This window comes from Symphodus melops (genome assembly GCF_947650265.1).
Source record: "Symphodus melops genome assembly, chromosome: 15".
Taxonomy (NCBI): Eukaryota; Metazoa; Chordata; class Actinopteri; order Labriformes; family Labridae; genus Symphodus; species Symphodus melops.
The window spans coordinates 12,606,836-12,632,646 of NC_136705.1; the positions used below are offsets into that span (position 1 = coordinate 12,606,836).

The window sequence follows — 25,811 nt, forward strand, 5'->3', positions numbered from 1 at the left end:
AGCTTTAATGGATATTCAAGTTTCTGTTGAAAAGCAAAGCATCTTTGGTGCTTAAACTCGACAGGGAGATAGTGTGATCACATGTCTGCCCTGAGTGGCAGGAAGTTCTATCTCTCCAGTGAAATCGAGACACTTGTGGTGGAGGTGTTAGCTGATGATGTTTTCTGAGGCTGATGAAAAAGCTGATGGAGACTGGGGTTGATGGGAAGGCTGTTGCTAATGTCATCTGAGGCTGATGGGATGAAAAGCCAATCTAACTGAAGAATGGGGTTGACCATAATGGCCTAAGATGTCATCTGCTGATGGGATAAGGAGGCTAATTGAACTGTGAAGACTTTAGTTGACTGGGTGATGGCTGATGACGTTATCTAAGGCTGATGGGATGAAAGTGGAACCAAACTGCAAAGACTAAGTGGTGATGACGAGGTGGAGGGTTGCATGTAACGATGGCATGAATGATTTGACGGAAAAAAAGGCATATTTTAAAAAGACAGCAGCAATATGATAGGCTAACAATGAGGAAGCTGAGAGATGTATCCAGGAGGTGTATACACCTCATCATTAATGGAAAATGTTTGAGCACGAGTGAAGGAGAGAATGCATAATAGCATGATAATAATACCAGCATGCAGAATATAGTTTTCCTCAACAAACTTTGGCTAGAGCTGATCGGCATGATTAGGGATATGTTTTATCAGCTATTAATAGTCTGACAGCACTTCAGATCAACCCGCACCATTCAGAGCAAAAAGAGGGCTTTGCTTGTGCTAGAGAAACCAAGAGACGGAAACACCGAGACCCAAAGTCACAGGACCCAAGGACATCGCTGCCAGGATCTGTACTAAGAGCTACAAAGCTGCTATTGTTGCTGAAAGAGGAACCTCCAGTAGACAAATAACAAAGAATTTCAACCAGCCCTCCCTTTAAATACAATTAGACTCACTGTAGAGGAACACAATTACACATTGCCACTTTTGTCATTTGAACCATAACTTGTTGAATAGAGCTGACTTACTATCCATGTATGCCTTCGATGTTTTACGTGTAATAATCCCAACAACATGTTTGGGTCAGAAGTAAGATGCAGATATGCTTCATTCTCATCCAGGACAGCAGCCCTGCAAGAAATCCAATCGGGGAGTTTTAAAAGCCAACTATATCTTGACGTTATTTCACTGCAGTTTATATTCAAATTTAAAAGCTTGACTTGGGGGTTAAGTTGGAGGGAATCAGACAACATCCTCTGCCGAACTTTTATTGTCTTTAAGAGAAAACTGCCTTAACCAGTTTTCCAGGGAAATATAATCATAAAGTAAATGCATGCTCATCTGGTTGACATCAAATCCCAAAAGCCTTTTTAAGGATTTTAGGAGTCATGTAGCTTCAAGAAAAACTGTTCACACATAAGTAGGATTCTTTTTTTTATTATTATTATTACTGTAAATTAAAAGGGTTTTGTGTACAGTATAGATTTAATTTCCCAACATAAAGATGAATACATTTTAATCTAGTCTAAAATAAAATAAACAAACTGTTTTTTGTTTTCTTTTTTTACTCAATTGCTTATTATTAAACCCAAAGACACGTAAGTAGCAGAAAACATGTAGGAATTGACCCTTAATAAAACTAACTTCTGCATTTCAACAGAGTAAGCTTCTGGGACTGTGTTCTAAACCATTTGTCCTTGAATAGTTAATATTGCATGGCTGCTGGCGTGACTTAATCAATGTTAAGCTAGTTTGTGCCATTTGTCGTGCCGCACAAACTCAAGTATTTTCCCATGACCTGTTGCAAATACAACTGTTACATTTCCCTGCAGACCTCCACAGCCCTCTTTGTGTTTTATGACTACAGGATGTATCCTTGTTATGTATAAGTTTATGTCTGTCTGTCCATTACGAGCCTGACCCACAGGAACAATATCTCTGCCACTCAGAGAGGTCTTGAGAATTTCCTGTCATAAACATAGTGAAGTCCTTTCACAGCACTTTGTCGTGGTTTCTTTAACCCTGGGCACTACAGTTGCTTCTTGTGACATAATTGATTTCTATAGTTAACCACCTCAGTCCGGATTAGCACTTTTCATCACTAAACAGCAGAAAGGCACTGAAATAAAGTAAAGCATTTTGCAGTTTCAAAGTCCTACTGATGTTCTATATTTCTGTTTTAATTAGTGGACACAATAAACAGAGCTTCAAAGAAGATTGAATATTGAACTAAAGCGCCATCAGTTGACCAGAAACATAATTTTAACTGAATGATGATGTCTCCTGAGCAGCTTAATGTGTAAATTAAGAAATTTCCCCTATCAAAAAGTGATGTCAGTATTGTGTTTACATATTGTTTCTGCTCAATGCAAGAGGCCAAAACAAGGTTTCAAAGAGTATTTAAACTCTTAATTTCATAATTTCTTTATTTATTTAACATCATACAATTTATTTTAGGTTACACAATGTCCGCAAATACTAGCATATATATTTGAGCATGTCTATGCAGCCTAAGTTTCAAAATGTTATTGCTTCACTCCTGAATCATTGTTTCCTCAATTTACAGCAAACATCAACGATGATAGCCGTCATTCTCAGCATTCATTTCAAAAGAATTCAAAAGCCATAAAATGAAGTGCATCGTCTCTACCTTAATGTTTGGTGGAGGCGCGAAAACATTTCAGTGCTGGGAAGTTTCACAGTTTCTATTGTTGTCGCATGTTGTCAAAATAACTACTTTACTTTGTGAACAAAGGGTTTCTAGGATTACCTCTACACGAGAGCACTCAGACACTAAAACAGTAAACATTTGCTTAGTATTCAGCAAATCCGATTATCAATGAGTCCATTCTGCATGGCTTTTATTCGTCTTTAAAGATGAGATTGTTGTCACTAATTGATATTTGAATCAAGTCTGTCAAACATTTAGAGACTTCAAAGAGCTGTTTTAGCCTAAAACTTAAAAGGTGGACAAAAAGTATCTGCTGATAAATTCATTTAGATAATTGATTTTTTTAACAATGATACATTTCAGGTCCTCAGATAGAGTAGATAAAGCTCACAGTGCTCACTGTAACAGTAAAAGCAAAGACTATCATATTCTATCAATTGTGTCAATTTTTCACACGTTATGCTTGAAAGGTGGAAAGATACACTGTTTGGATTTGTGTACCTGGCTGTTAGCTGAACTGTGGAAAAATGCATTGTCTATTGGCTCAGTTACCTTTAAAGACATTTTTACACATTTTTACACACAAGTATATTCTATTGTAAATGTCTCTTTAAGTCATGATCAAGGACGAGAGAAAAGAATGATAACAATCTACTCAATACTTATTTGGATGTCACTTAAGTTTCTTTAGATCACTGTCATTCCCAGTCAATGTATTTGCAATATGAAGCTATGAGTTAACCAAAGTGTGCTAACATCAGCCTGCTAACACAACAATGCAGGCCACACGCAATTGCAGCTCGAACAATTTTGTCCACGGTTTGCGCTTAATGGTGCTTAATTATGGTGCGTACCAATTTACAACTCTTTCGTGGAAAGGGGTTGGAGGTGTGTCGTCACTGGAGGATAGGAGGCTTCCGAATAGTGGATTGTAGCCAAACAGCAGTTTGATTTGGTTTAATGCTGGCGCTCAAGGGCGACATACGAGATCAAAAAGTAGCAGTCTTCCTTTAAAAGCCATGTTCATCCAAATTATCTGGAACAGATCAGCATTTTGCAAATATTTAAAACAAAGGCATATCGTACTGAATGCAAGAACTGAACAAACTAGTATGAAATCATAAAAAAAAAAGACCAAATCTGCACTCACAAAAATAGATTTCTTTTAAGCATCATAATATGTGGCTATTGATCAACGAGCTTGGTTCCGCTCTAGCTTTCTGCCTGTTAAAATGGCTTTTACACAATACAGACAAAAGGCACTTAGACCAAGGAACCAATATCAAAGACTGAGCTGTGCCCCCAAAATTTTTTATTGTGCAATACATTTTAGTTATGTATCAAGATATGATGCGCAGTACGTAACTAATAAGTCTGATTCTGCTCAAGTTTATCAAATAAAGTTCTTGTTCATAGTGTGTTAATATAAATCTCAAATTGTTTGGGGCAATGCTGGTGCGGCAGAAATATCATTATTGCTTTTGTTTAATAGAATGCTCCAATTAATTGCTAATGTAAATTACCTGCTGCGCCCACGTGCTTCATGTCTTATTGAGTTTAGCAACAGTCTTCCGATGAATTAATTCTGTGATGTCAGGATATTTTATTTATATAAAACCTGATACACCATAAACACTCAGAAGATACCGGCTCAGACTGACAAACCATCTCTTATTTGAACAATGACTTCTTTGATACAGCTCATTACCAGCAGCACGTGCTTGTTCCTCTTTTACTTAACCTGATACATGAGCAGCTGGGTGGCAGAAGTGACAGAACGGCCAGTTATCCACAGACACCCTTGGGTGATCGCATACACTGCAAATAATGCCTCACAGACCACCTGAGACTCTGGTAGAGACGTAAGAGACACCTGAGCCCTGGCAGTCTTTGGGCTCCTTCATACCCCGCTGCTCTCTGGTCATCCTATCCTGTCAAGTTAACATTGTTAGCCAGGATTATCAACCTGCGCTCTGCTCGGATGACACACTGATTGGTGGAGGGCTTTAATGTATGAGAGGCAATTAAACTTTACCAATTGGAGGGTGTGGATCACATGTATGGTACGTTAATGTATTTGTATGCTTGACAGTAATCTGTAAAACAAAAATAGGCAACTTCCTCCCTAAGGTGATTACAGTGAGGATACTTGAATTAATTTTGGTAACTCAACACATTTTCAACAGGGGAGATAGGCCTCTTATGTGCTGCTAATCCATTATATTCTTATTAATTGGGTATAAAAAGATTAATTCTTATTTATGAGTACAAGATGGGTGTTCATTGTTTCCAGTGGGTGACCATCTGTAGGTCTGTTACAGCCTCCAGTCATCCACACAGTATACCCTCTTTTGTTGTGGTCTGGGTCATTACAAGGGGAAAGCCATAGGGACTGGCCTCCTGCAGTTCCGAGACCTCCACACCCATACACACACACACACACGCACTACCTCCATTTTCCAACTGCCAACTTGGTGCCTCTTTTTTGGTCCGGTTCAACAATGCTTACTGTTGAAGAAAGAAAAAAAGAGATTGGCATTATTGAAATGATGAAAAAGGTTATTTTCATTTATGTAAAAAGCAAGCAAGCCAAGTGATCAAACAAATATCAGGAAAAGTCATATTTGTGGTTTTAATAATTAATTGCTCAACACTATTCCAGAAGGATTCACATGGAGGCATACCTCTTAGAAATTTTCTCCGAGCAGTTTCACTCTCCAACAGATGTAACTGGTCCATCTGAGTTCACTGACTGTTGACATTTTTGTTTGTTAAATCCACTGAACATAAATAAGAGGTATGTCCGCCTGATCACTAAATCATTCATAGATGATGGAAAGATATTTCTGTAGCTTGAACCGACTCCTAGAAACGTCCACAGTTAATGCAGAATCAGAGTAATAATTTTGCGCCTATTTTATTCACACATTTATATAGAGAGGTCATCATGTTTGACCAAAAACGCTGTTTGACCAAATACGCAGAGTGCATAAGTTGCCGGGAGTCTTCAAAAGCTTTTGATGCTGTTATTTGGATAGTGTAAGACAAGTTGGATGGCAAAGATGGGAAAGATTGGCATGTTTATGATTGTCCTTCCGTCTATTTACTGTATGTCACTGGTCAACTCAAGACTTGGTTTGATAATTAAGGTAACATTGAAAGTAGTGATAAAGTATAGTGTCGGCTTTTATCAATAACTGACCTGACTAAGGCTTCCATGAAGCATTGTTTGTTTGGTTTGTTGCACTTTCCCATTATTGAAGGAAAAGTTTCAAAGTGTGAGAAAGACACTATTGGTACTTGCTCAGAGTGAGTTATAGTAAGAGGTTTGATACCACTTAAGGTATGAAGGTAAACTCAGCAGTCAGCTAGTTTATCATTATGCCTGGCTCACAACACAAATGTTCTTATGTGTGTATTTATTCTCCATTTTTGTTGTCTATTTTATGTAACCACTTTGTCATTCTAAGATACTGCAATTGTAAATCTTGTGTGCTCTTGTAATAGATCAAACTGAAGTGGCTGAATACTGATAGTAGCAGGCGTGACAGTCATGAATTTGAATGTTTTTGGGTTTTTTTGAGATATGGCCCAATCGTCTCTTCTTATCTTAACTATCCATTGGCTTTCTGTTTATGACTGATCAGGAAGCAGTTGTTTGATAATATACAACATTTGCACAATTTGCAACTGGGACAAGGGATGTCCAACACAATCCTTTACTCACAGCAAGCTCCCGACCCTGAGCCTGGTGTTTAGAGGAAGCTGGCTGCATGCCTTGTAAATATGTTAATGCATGAATTTATTTAATAAAAAATATTATTTTCTGCCTAGAAACATGAAGAGTTGTCTTGTTTTCTTGCACATTTGGGAAACATTTTATCTGTATGAGCATGCAAGATGACTATTAGGGCCCTCATGACCTTAAACACTGGGCCTCCATTTTCCTGTGATGCACAGAGGGGGGAGCTGATGTTATGATGTTCTAGCCTTCCTTTGTTCAGGTTGTTAACCATACAATATGTAAAGTAGGCTATTTACAAAATAAATGAAGCTTAGGCCCTTTCAATAAAAGTCACACTCACTGAGCCATGCTTCCATTTTAAATCAACAACAGGAACAGTATGCTGCTTTGGCATTCAACTGACGTAACATAGCTCACTTATATACAAAACCCTTGACTTATTTTTAATAGTGTTAGCTTTGTTCTTGTATTATGTTACACTTTCTAGTGGTTCACAAAATTTCCCTACACTGGTCACGCTTTGTCAGATGAAGATATTTTCAAAGCCCCCCCTCATCCCTCATCATACACATCAGCATCCAATTAAATACTGTATCAATATACTGAATTAATTTCAACACTGAACCAATTTAAAGTTATACTCCAACTGAAAACTTTTACATTTTAAGATGCATTTAAGATTTATTGCTCAAACATAATTTTAAAACAGCTTTGATCTGTATTTTACGTCTCACGCAGGTAGTTTGTGGTAAAAAGTAAGTGTGGCTTTCTTCATGATCAACAGTGGTACAGGTGTGTTGAGATATGAGTCGTCATGTTTTCCTGTCTTTGTTAAAGTTGTTGTGAGGCCCGGGGTAGATTTGTTGTTAGCCTTATTTTTATTTTTCTGGAAGATGTCTCACAAATGAGGTGCATCGTAGGTTTTTTATTATTATTTAGGCTTTCTAAATAATAAATTAAATTATTCAGACACGGGGCCTACTCGTACGCTACCTTAAGCGTTTTTAGTCCTCAGGTAACCTTAAAGTTAGGCCAACAGAACCTTGACAAAAAATATGTGGCTCTTGTTTTTTGACTGCGGGGTTTAACCAAGGAGAGCTCACTAAGCGTGTGCGTGTGTGTGTGCGTGTGTGTGTGTGTGTGTGTGTGTGTGTGTGTGTGTGCGTGCGTGCGTGCGTGTGTGTGTGTGTGTGTGTGTGTGTGGGTGTGGGTGGGTGTGGGTGTGTGTTGGGTGGGTGGGTGGGTCGTGTTTGAGAGAGGGAGACTGACTGCCTTGCTCCGCCCTTAACCAACGGCGCAGCGTCATGACACCGTTGGAGCCGTCCAAAGCAGTCGGTCCTTTATGTTCAGTCGCCGGCGGAGGTGAAGCAGTAATGACTTACGGTGAAGACATCTGACCGCCGAAAAACTCTGGATTTACTAAAGTTTTCCGTGCTTCATGGAGTAACTATTGGGCTGACGAGGACGGTAGGAAACAAGTGAGTGAACCGAGTCCCGGAGGAGTTTTTCTGTTGGTACTATTTTGGAGTAATGAGCTAACTTTAACGTTACATATACCGAGCATTTAACCGCCCGCTGAAGTAAGCTAGCATACGCAGTGAGTTAGCTGTCTCACTCCTTGAAAGTACTTTATACATTCAGATATACAAATAATACTTAACAACATCAGGTACTGTGCTCCCTTTTTGTAGACTTTCCGTGAAGATTATCAGAAGTCTGTAAAGAAAAACGAAACATCGAGGGTAACTGGAAAAGAAAAACCATATGGTTAAAAACAAGAGACAATGTAAAAACAGCTAGCAGATAAAAGTTGTAGCGTTATCCTCTCTGAGAGTCACACGGCTGAAACAAGAAGTTCAAAATGATTAGTTTATCGTTTGCAGGTTAATCATTAATTGCTGTGTTAAGTTTAGAAAAATATAAACGTATTACCATTAATCAGTAATGATAATAATCATGGTTGATTTCATGCTGAGTTTTGTCTTTACCCACTGAGTATGAAGTGTACCTGAATCCTTAAAAAACACAAACGCGTCAATAAAATGTTTGTGACAGGAAAACAGGATAAAGTCAATCTAATGGTTGAAAGAGATACCAGACAGAGCCTATATCGTGCTTTTGTCTGTCTCTCTCTCTCTCTCTCTCCCTCCCTTGATGACCTCCACATTTTTCCCGAACTAACCTGGAGAAACTAGTTTTTTTTTTTAGATCTCGTCCTCCATCTTTCCTTCTCCACCTCCTCTGATCTCATATGTACTCTCCAAGATAAAAGTTCTTGATCACATGAGCAACATTTTCCAGAGTTTCTGCACAGATGTTGTGTGTCAGCTCTGCAGCCCTGCTATGTTTAGACTGAAAAGTCCAAACCACACTTTGGATGAGAATCCTTCATCTAGGCAAAAAGGGAGTTTCTGTCTCTCGGTTGTTATAAATTAAAAACCAAGCAGTGAACACTTTAAGGAAATAACTATGTTTTACACAAAACTACGTCATGTAATCTGATTTTTGCAAGTGCCAGCACCACCTTTCAATTGCTTAGTCTTATCTTCACAAACAATCCCAGCCAAAAAAAGGTGTAATATTAGCAGCTTTCTGTTGGACATGACATGTCGAAGCAATGATAGTGACACTAATATTTTCCTGTGATCATGCGATAGTCCTCATTTGTTTACTGTGTCTGCCTTGCATGGCTGGGAACAAGTTGACCACAACAGAGCGCTTTGTGTCTATGGATGAATAATGTAAGTTAAAATAATTAGTTTTTCTGTTTGTTCTTTGAAGTGATCTATAGTTTATATTCTCTATCGAGTCCCTGTACAACCTGATAGAGATATAGGGTTTCATTTTCGCTATTTATTTAACGTTGCCAGAGCATAGTCGCAACTCTTTATTTGTTTGATTTTTAAAATGGATTTGACTTAGTGGTCTCAGATCTGAGTTAGACTCATTGATGTTTCCTTCATCGAGGAATCTTCGTCACTTCATGTGCAGTTTATGTCGGTTTCATGCTCGTACTCAAGGGTGACATCTACTGGATCAAAACAGTTGCACATTTTTCCTTTTAAGAAACGAGGCCCATCGCCAGTCACCCCTCCTTCCTTTCTTCCTTTCAAGGTCAGTAAAATTAGCACATCACACGTGGGAGAACTGGAAATACCCACAGATCCTGCTGGTTATGGGGACATCCTATTAAATCAGTACTATAACCAGTGTTGTCATTCATTGACACAGAAATCTGCTCTGTATGTGTACAGGAGCTATTTTCTAGTTATGACTTATTTGGTTTCTCTTTCTGTTTTGTTTGTAAACACCAGAAGGCAATGGGGTTGAGACTTAAATGTTCCAGGTGTGTCGCTGTCTGGAAGGCACCAGGAATGGACATAGGGGTTTTTTAGCAGGTCAATGGGACAGGTGAATAACATGCTGTATGTGACGTGTTTTGTTTGTTGCGTTATCTTGAATTAAACTGAAGAAAAGTGATTACTGGAACGTTGCATCAGCGGCTGTTTGTTGAGTTTTCTTGGTTTGTTTGTAAGTTTATCTTAATGTTTGTTTTTGGTTTTTTTGGGGGGGTGGGGTTGACAAATAGCCACTATACTATTCCATACAGTCACCAAAGTCATTATTTGAAATGCACCCAATGATTTCTCGTGTGACACCTCAGACAGGTTTCACTTTACACAGTGGCTGTTAGCCCAAGCTCCCGATCACAGCCAACATTTTGTAAGCTGACCATGGAAACGAAATTGATTTGGCGTAAATCCCCTTTATCTCGCTTGATACCCTTTGCAGGAAATTCATTACGGTAGATGTGTTATCAGACATGCACTAAATGGTATACTCGGGGTCCGAAATGAACAAGCGCCAAATTCGGGTAGATTTTTCCTTTGGCGAGCACATTTCAGAGGGATATAAGCCACATCCGGTCAAACGTTAGATTTCAACGTTTCTCCGTTCTCCATGTCTGCAGACAATAGCGACATCCTCTCACAGTCGCTGTAGTCTGGGAGCGTCTCCACTCAGACTCTGTGAAACAGCGCTGCGTTATAAACACTGCAAATGTCGTGCACACTGAACGCACGCGCAGAGATACACACACGACTATTAACGAGCAGGCTGATTATATCAAGTGTCTAATGTTATAAAATATAGATCAAGAGAAAACTTGTTTTGTTAACAATGTATTTATTCAAATTTTTAAAAAAATTCTTAAATCGGAAGAGAACACAATACCTTCTCAGTTACATTTACTGTCACAGATATGTAAAACACTGTTTGTTATTTCGGCCAGTAAAAAAATAGGTGAATGTTTTCATCTACCCGCCACTTTGGCCGGTGAGTCAAAAAGTGAATTTCCGACCCTGAGTATACTGTTAAATTCAAACTGGACCATTGTTCTGAGGCTTCCTGTTGCTCTTCAAACTCTTTGCACTGATTCATGCTTATGTTGCGTATCGGGCTTGTTTTGTTAACATTGCTTCTTTTGATATTGTTGCCGTCTTCATGGTGTTCATTGTCTTGTAGCTAAGGAGAAGTCTGAAGCTCGTCTGTTGGACGTACCTTAGGCCGGTGTGATCTGCAGACATTGCAGACCTGTTGTCTGATGACACACTCAGAAGAAGTGTATGTCAGGATATAAGGATCAAAGAAGAAATTCCTTGGTTATTTGTCCGTCAAGATTTCATCCATGAAATGACAATTTTGATTACGGTTGTGTTTTTTTTTTTTTTTAATCACTAGAAGTGCTTGTCAGGACTCAAGCCAAGGCAAATGTGAATTTTTTCCAAAGTCAGAAGTAACTGCTGCTATTAGAGTACTTGGCTGCCACTGTTTTTCCTCGGTCCATTAAAAACAGCTTACAGGGTTGGGTATCGCTGCATTGACATGATTAGTGCTTGATGTTCCAGTCGTTTTGTGGATTGCGCTGGCTCCTGAATATGGGCGGGTTTAAACTATTTAAGAGACTTGAATGGAGATGAAGAGCAACATAGAGAGATGTTAGGTAAGTCGTACCTTGTATTGATCCAGCACACTGAGCGAAATTAAGATGGGCACTAAGAAAATACAATTACACTTTTAGGTAATCGCGTTGGATTGAAATTTAGCATGGCGTTATTGGCGTCAGGTCAGGCTGTACAGGGAGGGGTCACTAAGAATGGCACTATTGAAAACAAACAAAGATTTATGAAAACATTTAAGCTTCATACATGATTCCACACAGATCGATTCTGGTTTATTCTGTAGGACTACACGTTTGGAGAGCCACATTTATCAAAGTCAGCTGTTACTCAAAACTTTACTCCACTACAGTTTAGAGTAACATATTATATGTGATTTTCGTTTTTTTTTAAAGGCCGAAACCTACAGTCATTGTGTTCCTTTGGCATTATTCGCTTCTTTGTGTTGTCTTCTTCGACGCTATGATGGAGGATGTTCATGTTATAGGCGGCTTCAAGTTGAGGCAAACGTGCCGTGCACAAACGGTCATCCTTTGTCCTCGGAGACTTTGTCGTCTTTTTCTTAACCGCTCTGCAGAGACGCCAACGTTAGGTGGATGAGACATGAGGCCTCTGGCACATGAGTAACAGGATATGACTGTTTGGTGACATGTGACCAGCAGAAACTACACACGCAAACGAAAAGGATATAACACAGGGGAACTAGTTTTGATTTCACAACACTGTCAATCAATACGACAGTGCAAAGACGTACAGCAGCAAAGCTAGGCCAAGAATTAGCTGTGAAAGGATTGATTTAGTATGCTACACTGTTACATGAGCTGCAGCTCCCTCTTGTCTTGTAGAAAGAGCGCCGTGGTTCTCTGTTAGATTGAACCCTTGTTTGAAACGATTGTCTGCTCTTCCTCTGTCTGCAGCCCATACCCTCTTCCTGCCTCAGTCTCTGAGGATGTTAAACAAACTTAGCCGTTTATAGCTCAGACCTGATGCCAGATAATTGACTCTCTGATGTTTGCACAATAAGCTCCTTCACTTGTCTCCAAACTGCTCTTCATGTCTAAAATGTGTAGGCTGTTGATCGTTGGCCCCTAATAAGACTTGTCTGGAACAAGCTTGGACTCTGTAAGGTTACCCTGGGTGAAAGCATCATCATCATCATCATTCGTGAGCGATGGTCCCTCCCGCTTTTACGTGATTACGCGCACACCCACACCCACTTTATGCACAGGAACAATAATAACTCGATTGTCTTAATGTGATTTTCATCTGTGTTGAGAAGAAACACAGTTGCACAGACAGTGCTGCGCCACAGCAGTCTATCTGCATCTTAAAGGCATCGTCGGTAGTATCCTGTTTGAACTGTGGTCGTGTGTATGTTAGCAAGGGAAGTGCACAGCATGACAGAGATTATCAGAGAAAAAGAAACCTAACATGTTTGACGGTGTCTGGGAGGAGTGTTGTGTACTTAGTAGCTTAGAAGTAAAACTCCACCACCTATACACATTGACTTCCACTGACATTCAAAAGACAACATCTCACATTCACTTTCTGCCCTCCCTCTGTCCACGTTAGGAAAACATAAATAGGATTTGACTTTTTTTTTTTTTTTGCGACTTAACTGTTGTATTTTAATTTCAGAGCTCCCATCAGCCCCCGTTAGGTTTCCAGTGTAAGCCGAAAAGCTCTGATACACCCGCTGCACCCAACGTCTACTGGGCATGATAATTAGCCAACCAAATGTTTGTGAGGAACGCATGGTGACCACATGAGAGGGAGAAGAAGAATCAATATCAAACATACCTCATGCCGGTAGAGCAGAACATGGCTCAGAGAGAATGCTACATGTGCTCAATATGGGCTTCATGTGTAAACACTGAAGATTCAAAGTTCATGTCAACGCAAAAAGACGTGTGTACATTCATGGGATGATGATGTATTACTTTAATCCACTCTTATTCTGAAATGACCCAGCAGACATGTATGTAAAATAGTTTCATAATGCCGTTAACTCTTATCCTAGCTGTTGTTTCTCACTGCTCTACAGATGGAAACTGTGTTCATGACGGTGTATATATAGTGCATGGTTACTGTTGTACATGCGTCTCTGCTCATCAGCTCACACTGTGCGGCATCACGTGTCCTGATGAATCTTTGCATGCTCTTTTAATGCAGCGACTCCAGTCGTCCCACACATTGTGTTTAGATTACGCTGAGTGCGAGTAGACGAGTCACGCCAAAGAGAGAGGTGACCTTTTAGCATGCGCAGTTGGACTGTCAAGTATTTGTTGATAATTAGAAATTCCATTCTATTTAAAGTTGCGCGTGCGTGTGGTAGGGGTTATTATCAGCTCGCGGAACTCTTTCCAACCCACGGATTGTTTTTCGCTTTTCAAACACGGCAGATTGAAAGATTGGCTCTCTACTCAGGTATTCAAAGGGAGGAACTCTTCACCAGGCGGTCCGAGGTTGATGCTGTCACACCGCCCTTCAGCCAGATGAACCAGGATCAAGTCCTCAAGTTGTGGTGTAAATGTGAATTTGCTGAAGTGTCACTGAATTACGAATTTGATATAGCTAAACGTACCTTCATGATGGAAGTATCTCTTTTTCATTCAGAAAGTTTTTTCTTTAAACTCAGAAAAATACACTTTATAAGGTTGTTAAAATCTAAACCTGGATATAAAGACACCAAGACAAGTATGTATATTGCAGACAGCATCCTTACAAATGAAATAGTAAATCGCCCCTGTTGTGCATAATTTGCTATCTAAAAGCCATCATAGCTGCTTTAAAATTTAAAAAAAAAAAAAATCCAAATAACGACCAGTGGAGCCCACGTGTCTGTGACTGACTGTACTCGCTGTGGTGGGACCTTTAGCCCTTTGTGAAACTGATGTTGACTTTCGATATTTGGTGGGCAGACTCCAGCTCAGGCAGCACCTCTCTCGGCTGAGGCCCTCGGCCTATTTATGGCCGCTGTCTCTTCGCACCGTGTTGCCATCAGGCCCACATTCCCTCGTGCCGTTACATCCTCTTATATTCTTCCGACCCGGGTCAAGTGTGGCTCAGAAATATCTCTTTGATTGTCTTTACCAGCCCAGGCTCAGAAGGGTGGATGCATGCAACAAACTATAACGTGGATGTATAGAAGGTGCATTCACATGTGGCACAGATCATTCGTTATAAAGTACAAATTATCGAAGCGACACGTTATCAAGATTTCAGTTGAAAAAGTCACATCGGCAGAAAAACTGTTCAAGTGTATGTATTTCTATAGCCTACTACTTAAGCCCTTTAGGAGGCCTACAACTGTAGTGTCATAAAAGTAGACTTTGTTCATACGCTATGTTTTATTTTACAGAATTACTGGTTTATATTGAGTTTTCTTTATAGATTAGTAATAACGGCAGAATAAGATAAACATAGTGTTTCAACGTGGCCAGTAAGTAATATTTGGATTAATGGTCATTTGTATCTAATGTCTGAATTATAGCCTAGTACCAATTTTACTTGAATAATTTTAACTCTAACTTGGTGCATTATAAAAGATATTATTGTTGAATTAAGCCCAAAGCAGTGCCATTAATCATGTACTTTTTATTAAACATGACCAAAACAAAAATGTAATAATTTAAATCAAATCACAAGGCAGGCAGTGTAAATAAGGTGGCTACAAACACATTGTAAACTGAGGACATTCACTTTGCTGCCTGTGACTGTCTCACAAGCATACATTGGTTGCAGAAAAAATCTAACAACTGTATCAGAAAAGAACCAACCAAAAGAGACAATCATACAAATGAATAAATAATTAATAAATAAAAGTAAACAACTAGAAATTTAAAAGGTTCTGAATTGTCGTAAGTCATGTTGTCAGGTATGAGTCCGTTGCTCTGGATGTCCAACAGTCACAAGTTAGGGCGACTCTCTCTGCTAACTTAAGCGATGTTGCGATGCTATGTTTCACGTCTGCATACATGTTTGGGACTGTCACTTCACTTAACTGTTTGCGTGTTGGTATAACGTAGCGTGGCTCCAGAGTCTTTATAAGGCCGCGGAAACCATCATTTTCAACAACGCTGTATGGTCCTATGTCCTTGCATATAAATGTTGCGACAGCCTCGGTTATTTTCTGGTCTCGCGGAGAGTTTGCTGGTAACATACATACAAATCCCTTCTCCAGCTGCGTTTGCTTCGGGTCCAACGTCTTTGCAGACTGCGTTTCCGGGTGGTGTCTCGATAAATGATTTCGGACGTTCGTTGTGTTTCCACAATATTTCACCTCCACGCTGCAGATCTTGCATATAGTTTTGCTATTGTCCAGTTCATTGCTGCCTTTGTGTTTTTTAAATCCAAAATGCAAGTTTGTTGGTAGTGCCTTCAGTGCTCCCGCCATGTTTAACAACGCTCGCGCTCCTCACCTAGTGACGAGATCTCGCGGAGATATCGCGAGATCTCTGGCTGTCCACGCAAGACTACTCGGCTTTAAACTGCAGGCTGCATTACACACAGTAGAAAAGACTATTAAATAATCGATTTTAGGATTTTATGAATCGATATCGGGCCATTCAAAGGAAAATCGATTCGAATCGATTAATCGATTTTTTTAACCCAGCCCTACACACACGCATATAAGCTTTAGCTTTATACAAACTCTAACACTTAAACTGTTAAATGATTGTTCTTATGATACATCACTGACTTAAAACAGTCTTTTATGATTGGGAAATAGAAGGAAAGAAAAAAAGGAGAACATTCAATCAAGATCGCACGTATTGAAATGTTGCGTCCACAGGTCATGTTTAGGTTAGTGTGCTTGTGCATGCATACCCTGACATTCCATTGTTGATTAATTTAAACCTGCCTGTAATGGTTTTGTGTTGGATAATCTTTGAGTAAATTTTCTCGGCGGTTAGCATATTGACACAGCGCAGTGAAAGGTGACAAGGTGACCCCGAATATCTAACCAGCAGATTGATAATTAACTAAGCCATTCAAGTGTATGAAAGAAGCTTTTAACATAGACAGAAGCTCACAGATAGGCTACAGATTTTTTATTTTTTTTTAATTATTATTATCATTTTAACCTCCAGAATGATCACAGACTGTGTGCAGTAATGTGCTGTGTGTCTGGTGTTGACAGATGCTCTGTCCTGTTAATAAGCCTGTTTGTTCACAACAGTAGAGAGCGTGGTCACCTCACAAAAGGGATATAAACTTTGTTCTTTAGACGAGAGTTTGACAGAATGCTGATGTGTTTTCTTTCCTTTTGCTGTATTTGTCTTCAGATCTTCACACAGTGTTCTCATTTTTATGTAAATAACAAGAGGACGGCTCTGAAACAACAAGAAATCATTCATTTAAAGCAGAACTAAAGTGAACCGTGTGAACAGGAATATATGAGGTGTCAGCTGTGGGAGTGAACATGTGGGGGGGGAAAGGGTAGTGAGAACTGTGCTACCTGATTAAGCATCAACTTCCTGTTCTGTCTGAGCTGATGTGCAAGTGAGTAAGTGAAGCTCAAACAGAAGACTAAAGCTTGAGGAGGGGGAACCTTCATAAGCAATACAAATGATTATAAACTCATAGAAACCCTAAAAAAAACTGAAAGAGAGGCGTCTGTGTTTAACAAGGATGTCCGCACCTCTGTATGTCTTCTGGTAAATGCTGCAGTTCCTCATAGTTTTCCACTAGCTTTTTAGCTTTTCCACTAGCTTAGCAGTTAGCTTGTCTGCATTGTATACTATTGAATATACAGGTCATGTTTCATGTCTTTGCAAAAGTGGACTTCTTTTTGTCTTTATGCCACCTGGGTCTCTTTGTACACATCTTTCACTCACAACATTTTCGTTGCAATTAAGTTTCCAGGCTCCTGTTGGTTTCCTGCTGTAATCTGATTTCTGTGCATTTTATAAATGAGAGACAAGGTTTTCTTCAATTAGATAGAGAAGACGTCCATCCTCAGCCTGAACCCTCTGGAGAAAAGGGATTCGTGGCCATGTGTTGTTGATTTCCCTGCCGACTTTTAAGACACGTTTCATTCAAACTATGCTAATGACTAACATTATAAAAATGAATGCAGTGTTAATCCTTTATAATTTTCCCAAGTTTATGTTTGGCTCGTAGATCTAGAATATTTCTGTAATAGTACTTTAGGATCAGCTCGCGTTTCAGTTGGTACAAAACATTTGCTGTATTTGCTTTAAAAAATATAAAATCATTTGTTCAATCTTCTAAATAGAAACAGGAAAGTCACAAGTTTTGTGTGTGTTTCACTCTCAGCAATTCAAAGTGTAATCTCTCTCATCGTACAGGCTAATGCAGATCAAACACGATTGATCTAATAAAGAGTCAGTTTGCCTGAAAGAACATACTCTTCTCCCTTCCTGCTGATTTTGATAATTGACCTGCACTTCCTCTCAATTCTGCAGTGTTATATGTTCACATATGATAGCATTTATTTTAGCTAACACTTGTTCTGTTGCTTTGTTCTGCCTAAACTCCTCACAGCTGTTGACTCGCGTTGTCTTTGTTTTTTTGTTTTTTAGGTTCAACCTGCTCTCCTCATCCTCCCTTCCTGTTTCCTTTTTCCCTGTTGGCTGTTGTTCCCATGAGGGCGGGGCTAAGTATGGGGTAAGAGAGCTGGCGGCAGGAGACACCAGAACGACTCGAGCTGAGGAGGCCTTCTTACCTGCACAGGTAAGATGGTACAGCGTGTACTCACAGCTTCAGAAACATTGTTGACAAATAAAGTGAAACGTACACAGAAGGCACATTATGCTTGTAAGTACAGTTTAAACTGCAAAGCTTGTTTGGAGAAAAAAAATCTTAGAAAAATACATTTTTGATTAAAAAAAATAATGCAAAAGAATAATAAATAATGATTAAACATTTAAATAATCATTCATTACTAATAAAATAATAAATAATAATACAAACAAAAGAAAAGAATCCTTAGAAAAATATATTTTTGTATCTTGTAAAATATATTTGGAGAAATGTTCAGTTGAACAGTGTTTGAACTCCATTAGATCTGCTTAAACCCACACAACCTCAACTGATACTTGCCATTATGAGTTGGTTCCCTGCACCCCTCCCCCACGCAGGTGAGACACCACACCCCTCTGAACCTATTATCAGGCAAAAAAACACATTTGCTCAAACACAGCTTGGCATTGTCCAGCAGATCAGTGGTTGATGTAATCAGAAAGTCACAGGCCTGCTTTCAGTGCAGATGAATCAAACTGAAAAATACTGAAGTTCATCCCATCCTCTGTTGTTGCCGCCATCCAACCTTGATACAAATGTTCCCGTTTTTTAGTCCCAATTCCGGTTCAAAGGATTTGAATTGAGACAACATTTTATCTCCACAAATATTTGAAACTTCTGCCATTTGCTTCTTACGCTGTTAGCATTTTCCCATGATGCACTTCGTAGCAACATGTCGAGCATTAACTCTCGGTGGAACTGCAAAAAAAACAAAAAAACAAGAGAGAGTCGATATAAATGCTGTGAGAATATTATTTTTCACACATCGACAGGCGTAATTTAGTCCTTTCTATTTGTGGTTGAAGGTATAGTTCTTGAGTTAGCATGATGCCTACATATATATTGACATCTTTACACATATGAAAACATGCTGATTAAAACATGTTGCACCGGTAGATAACTGTAAGAGGTCACACCTTTTTTTCTCGACATTTTACACCTCGTCCACAGGAAGTATTAGAGCCCATATTAGACTGCTGATGGCTCCACACGCTAATGTGAACACTTAGGTCAATAACAGCAGCAATAACAACTAATGGTTACACTCAGAGAAGGAGACGCCACTCTGTTAATGTTTCATAAATGATCAATATTGTCCATTACTGCGCATGAATCAAACAAACGAGTCTGCATGCAGTAAAAAAAAAGTCATTTACAGAGACAAAGATGCTCCCCTGAACAGACCCACCACTCTCTTCTTCCTGTTTTTGTCTTTCACAAGAACTCCGTCCCACCAAACCTTGCTAAACTTCCCCTCTGACCTCTTTTTTTGACCTGTTGGACGTTTCTCGCACAGGATCGTATATTTATAAAGACATGAGCGACATCGTCTGCAACATCTTCCGTTTTGCAAGGCAGCCACAACGCTAAACCACAGCTGCATTACAGAGAATATTTGAATATTAGAGGGGACACAAATGCATGCAGTAGTTATGCATTTAACCTTAGTTTGTCAGGTTTCTGGAAGCACGTCGCCATGTCAACGGATTGTTTAGCTTCATTCTTCGGAAGCCCCTCCCACTTGTTTCCCAGAAGTCCCCCTGTCTGTACGGAGAGACGCAGAGGAGGGGAAAGAGTAATTATCCATGAGAAAAAGAGAAGGCAAGGAGGCGTTAAGGAGAGCAAAAGCTATATGCCTGTGCTTGTCCTTGTTGGTATTACAATATTGATATACCTTCAGGATTATGTAACATCATCGTGTGTGGAGGAGACTCCGTCTGTGTGCTGTTTTCACATAAATATGAAGAGCACAGTTAAAGAGAAGGGAAGACAAACAACCAGTAGGAGGATAGAAGAAGAAGAAGTGGATGGTAAAGGTTGGGGGTAAACAAGGGATAGGGAGTAAGACAGTCAGCAAACAGGGGCGCAGCAGAGCAGAGTTGTTGCTAGGAGGCCAAGAGAGCAACATGATACAGGAAGGATGCAAGCAGTGGTGCAAAGGAAGAGAATCCCCACTGGAGCTCATGTCACTTCTCCATTTAGAATCATCACGTCGAGTTCTCTCACCTTTCAACTGTTCAAGCTTCCAATGCAGTCTTTTTATTCACCTTTATCTGAATTAGCTCATAGTTCTTATTCCTTTAAACAAATAGTCCAAATGTTGAGATTTCCCAGCACTCATTGTTGCCGAGGAGTTAAATATACACAGCAGAATGATGAGTTAGATTCATCAGGGGGCTGAACTTTAGGACATCACATTAAGTTCTGGGAATCATAACTACTGGTACTTTTGGGAATATAGAGATGTATTGATTTTTAATCAATCCATTCAAAGACGAGTGTTCCAAAGACCAAGCGGTAACATCTCTGCAGGGGATTGTTTGTAAACACTCTCAGTTGAATTGTATCAGCTGACAGCTACATAACAACGCTCGATTTTTCAGCTTTTCAGCGTTACAAGCATGGCTGATGTTTAACAGAAAGGGTCAACAGGGGAAGAATGTACTGCAACCAAATGACCATAATTTCTGCCAGATGTCTGTCAGACTCCAAGTTTTCTGAGCTCCCCTTCTGGCTTGTTGGCTCAGTTTCAGAGAGCTACGTTTTTTTAAATTATTTTTATTGCGGTATTGTTTTTTCACAGGATATATGAACAGCGACAGAGTTTAAGATTGAGCCTGATGGCCTTCATGTTTAAGTCATTGAGCAGGCAGTCAATGATGCAGTATGGCCGGGACTTTTCTTGTTGCATGTCACACCTCCTCTTTCTCTCACCTTGTTTCCTGTCATCCCTATGTTGCAGTATAACTCCGTTTTTAAACGTGAGTCATTTTGAACATTTTAAATTATTTAGATTTCAGTGTTACTTTGATCTTCGGGGAGAAGAAAATAAAGGGAACCTACCATGGCTCGAGCAGGTATTCTTTGGCCGGCTCACTGGAACTGAACATAAAAGAAGGAAGTGTAGAACAGTAGGAGAGGAAGGCCGAATGTGTCCGACAAAAGAAAGTGAAACATGGCAAAAAAACCAACAACCCCTCATCAGTAAAGATGTATGAGCTTATAAAAGCAGAAACCTGAGGCAGTGCTTGAGTCCTGAAAGGCCCTGCTGTCTTCTGATGTTCTTTTCATTACGTTTGTTTGAAAGAAGAGCAAATCTAAGAAGACATCAAATAGCTGTCCTCTGCTATTTTAGTTCAGTGTAGTAAACGGGGAACTAAATGTCATCATCAGCAGACAAAGATGTCGTGCTTTTATTGGAGTGCAGGTTAACATAACAGCTGTGAATGTTAGCTTACTACAATAGCTCACTCTGTAACTATTGATCTTGTTGCAATGACCTCAGGTGAAACTTTTTTTGCATTGCATTTAGTTTGGAGTTAAGCCAGGACAGCCTGTTTAAGCATGCGTGCAGCTTAATGATTATGGTAACTGCCCTGATCTTGTCAGTGCAAATGTGAACACACACACACACACACACACACATACACATACACATACACATACACACACACACATACACACATACATACATACATACATACATACATACATACATACATACATACATACATACACACACACACACACACACACACACTAGAAAAAGTCTTCTTGATTTAAATTCATGTAAAGCTCAAGGGTGTTGCATTACATTACAGCCATGCTGAGTGATGACATCATTGATTTATTTATTTTTTAATCCATAGGCTCTAGATTGTTGTCTCCATGGATACAGTTTGTTAGCTAGGCCTGACTTTTAACCCGTCTGTCCAGATAAGTAACAGAAAGGGAGCCTTCCAGGGAACAATGAGTTTTAGTACTACTCATTTTCTCTGTTCAAACAACTTTCTGTCTGTTAGCATTAAATGTTTAAGACATTTCGAGGCAGAAAGCGACCTCACTAAAATATGGTGGTCAAAGTAGGAGGATAGTAAACGTAGCTTGGTAGACCCGCAGCTTCATGAGAAATACTTGGGTAAGCAGATCTCCGTATGACTTAGTAACACCTTGGTCTTGTGGTTGATGTTACTCCTCAGTTTCCTCTCTCTCACTGTATGTTCTCTCTCATCAAAGAGAGCTGTGCTATAACAACACACTTTATGCATTGTGCCGCCCTCTGTAACTGGTCGTAAAAGAAGTGATGACGGGTTTTCCCTGAAATGGAAAGCACACGGTCATTTCCCTGAGAAATCAATTGCTTTTTCCATCCTGACTCTACCAGCAAGGCTGACCAAGCCTCTTAAAGGCTAATATGCATGGAAGATCAGCTCATCATGTTCTCCACAGTCGTTAATCCATCACTGTTTGATAGTTTGCCTTTTGTTTTGAAGCAAAACACATAAAAAAGGCTGCATCACAGAAATCAATGGAGACAATGAAAAAGCTCCGCAGATAGCCGGGCTCCTCACAGCATGGAGACAAATAAAAGCCCTGGCCACATTGTTTTTCACTGACTCTATCCAATATCCAAACTGTGAACACCATATTGACACCGTGCGTCCCACAGGCTGTGGTTACCACCGTTGAGTTTTACGTCGCTCACATCTTCACTTCTTCTCTTTGTGTGTGCTCAGGTGGTGGAAGGGTGCAGGACAGTGTCATGGCGCTGCTTCGGAGGAGGCTCAAACTTGTGGTAACGGTAACAATGGTCAACCTCTTCATCTTCATCATCATCTCGCGGCACAGCAGCCAAGACAAAAACGGGCGTCAAAAAGTCCACATCCCTTCCAAACCTTTTTGGACCAAACTGGCTCCGAGCTCGGCTTACTGGAACCGCCAGCAGCAGATTCTGGACCTTCAGAACAACCCTGTTCTGTTGGGGAACTACAGCAATGTAGAGCTGCCTGATTGGCTTAATGACACCAATTTAACCTCCGACCCCTGCAAGCCTAATTTCAAGGTTACAACTCGGGTAAAAGACTACAATTCCCTACCAGACCGCTTCAAAGACTTCCTGCTTTACATGCAGTGCCGCTCCTACCCAATTACGGTGGACCAGCCTGATATCTGTCGGGAGTCACCGTTCCTGCTTCTGGCGGTCAAATCGCTGGCACCGCATTTCGACCGCCGCCAGGCCATCAGGCAGTCCTGGGGACGGGCGGGGGTCGTAGCCAACCGGACAGTGGTTACCATCTTTCTCCTGGGCAATGCCACCGCAGGGGACCATCACCCTGATCTCTCCGGGATGTTGCGATACGAGAGCGTCCGCCACAAAGACATCATCCAGTGGGACTACAGAGACTCGTTCTTCAACTTGACCGTCAAAGAGGTCCTTTTCCTGGACTGGATCCAGACCCGTTGCTCCGGCGCTCGCTTCATCTTCAAAGGCGACGACGATGTCTTCGTCAACACCTACCGCATCCTGGACTTCCTCAAGGGCCTCCCTGAGCCCAAAGCCAGGGACCTGTTTGTGGGTGACGTGATCACCAACGCGGGGCCACACAGAGACAAGAAGGTCAAATACTTCATCCCGGAGAGCATGTACGTCGGAACATACCCTCCATACGCAGGAGGAGGTGGCTACCTTTACTCTGGTGACATTGCCGCCCGTTTGCACAACGCGTCACAGCACGTGGCGCTCTACCCGATTGACGACGTCTACACGGGGATGTGTCTCAGGAAGCTCGGGTTGGCCCCCGAGAAGCACAAAGGCTTCAGGACCTTTAACATAGAGGAGAAGTACAGGTCCAACCCCTGCGCCTACAAGAGTTTAATGCTGGTTCACCCGAGGACCCCGCAGGAGATGATCCAGATCTGGGCCTGGCTCAGTAGTCCTGATCTGAACTGCCAGTGATAGCTCTGACACTTTGGCACCTCGGCCCGATTTAAAAGACACCTCGACGTTGTTCCCAAAGGTCAAAGTTACAAAGAAAACCCAACATTCAGAAGGTGATCTGGACTAAAGAGTTGGCAGCTTTAAGTGAAGACATGGTCATATTCACTCGGAGCTTCAGATTGTAACAACAGATCCTTTAAGAAACGAGGAAGGATTAGTTAACTCCTTTTTAAAGTCGGCCACCATAGTATTTTGACTTGACGTCAGGCTTGACCAGCTAAATCTGCTTTACTGTTAAGAGTGAATGTGTCTGTCTTTGCGTGCACATATTTATAATAAAACTATTTATATGGCCTTTAGATGCTTTAACACTGTGTGTCAGCTCTGTGATGGAGCCTATCGATGCTGTATTGTAGAAACAAGGCGTCTAAAAGAGCTTGTTTCTGTCCACATGGGACTCACTTTCTTATTTGGTTAAGGGAACTGTGTCAGGTTTGTTTTTTTTGACACTGAAGAAAACGAAAATGTTAAGTGCCTAAATAATTCAAATGTAAGTAAAAGGGTGAAGCTGTTACACTTCACATCTCGGGAACAATCAGCGGTCTCTGTTTGCAGCAGTTTGTTGCAGCGAGCTTTCAAAGAAAAAGTCCTGGTGAACACCTCCTGCTAATTGTTGCTGGTTGCTTAGTTTTTGCTGCTATTCCTATCCACACTCCCTGAAGTATTGACTTGTGACTTGCTGCAACTCCAAATGAACCAGTTTCTCCTCCTATAGATCTGTAGGATCTCGTGACTATTTATAAACCGTTTGTCAATCCTGGGGGAGAATATTCTTTTTTTTTTTTGTCTTTGTCATCCAGTCTCTCTGCAACCAAAAAGTTTCTCACTTCCGTTGAGTAGTGATAGTTTCTTATTTTGATTCTAAGTGTCATATTACAACAACAATGCTTCAGATGGATGTAGACTTTAGATTCAGGCTTCAAGTCGAGTGAAAACATTTTGCTTTCAGGAAGCGGGAGGAATACGAGTTCAGCTCTGTAGAGCGCTGCAGGTCTGAACTTGGTGTTGACATGAAAAGAGAAATCCAAATGCTGTCCAATATTGCTTCAGGATCTCACTTCAGATAAGAAAGAAAAAAAACCCTGCTCATATAAAAGTGCATTTTTTTCCAGAGAGGTTTTGTTGTTTAAATTGCCAGGGTGGAGCTCCTGTCTGAAAATCCTCGATTGAACTTGCCTCACGAGTGTCTGCAGCTGCTGTGTGTGTTGAATACTGTGCATGTTTGCTTTACTGTGTTCTCAGTGTACAAGAGTTCAAAACGCTTTAAACACGGGTGGAACATCAACATGGTGTATCTGCTTTCATTACTTGACTAAAGAGTGTTCACTGATCCTTGTAAAGGTCTCGTTTGAAATGTTACATATCCATTAAAGGAGGAATTAGTTTTTTTCTGTTTATGATGATAATAAACAGATCAAATCCCTGCTCAGCTCACTACTGTCCGGCTTTATAGCACAAACGCTCTTCTGACAGGAGTGCTGCACATATGTTACGTAATGCTCCTTTTTCAGCTGTGTATGAGACACAGTGGGACGGCAGGGATCTCAGAAACTTCTGTGTGATTCAACTAACAGAGTTAAATGACTATAGAGAAAGCAATTCTCTGTTTGTCCCTGATAGGATAAAGTCAGATGAAGTGTTTAAGATCGGTCTGTTTTCTGCTTTTTCTTCAGTATTTCTGATCAGGTCCATGAGGTCAACACTGAACCAAAAAAACAAAACCCAAAAGGCTCAGAAATGTTGATCCTTAACGTAGCTGTTGTACTTTGGATCTGAGAGAACAAGGTTGATGTTCCTGCGCCTCTCTTAGAGCTCCCCCTGCTGGTCAGGATGGTGAGCTTCCGCTTTTACAGACAATGGCAACTCCATTTTTTCTTCATGTCACCGTTTCATCAAATATTCA

General features: G+C 40.4%; 1 protein-coding gene and 1 long non-coding RNA gene across 2 annotated transcripts; one reads left to right on the plus strand and one right to left on the minus strand.

The window, feature by feature from the left end:
- Nucleotides 1–49: 49 nt before the first annotated feature.
- On the minus strand, nt 50–7,755 carry LOC306836133. Its single transcript, XR_013780739.1, has 3 exons — nt 7,673–7,755; nt 5,004–5,166; nt 50–1,118 (listed from the first exon to the last, which is right to left on the minus strand). It is a non-coding gene; the product is annotated as an uncharacterized lncRNA (long non-coding RNA).
- b3gnt2b (UDP-GlcNAc:betaGal beta-1,3-N-acetylglucosaminyltransferase 2b) lies at nt 7,689–24,207 on the plus strand. Its single transcript, XM_079363077.1, has 3 exons — nt 7,689–7,881; nt 17,910–18,060; nt 22,647–24,207. Exon 3 carries the CDS (start codon nt 22,673–22,675, stop codon nt 23,864–23,866), a length of 1,194 nt encoding a protein of 397 aa, XP_079219203.1. The 5' UTR covers nt 7,689–7,881; nt 17,910–18,060; nt 22,647–22,672; the 3' UTR covers nt 23,867–24,207.
- Nucleotides 24,208–25,811: the final 1,604 nt, after the last annotated feature.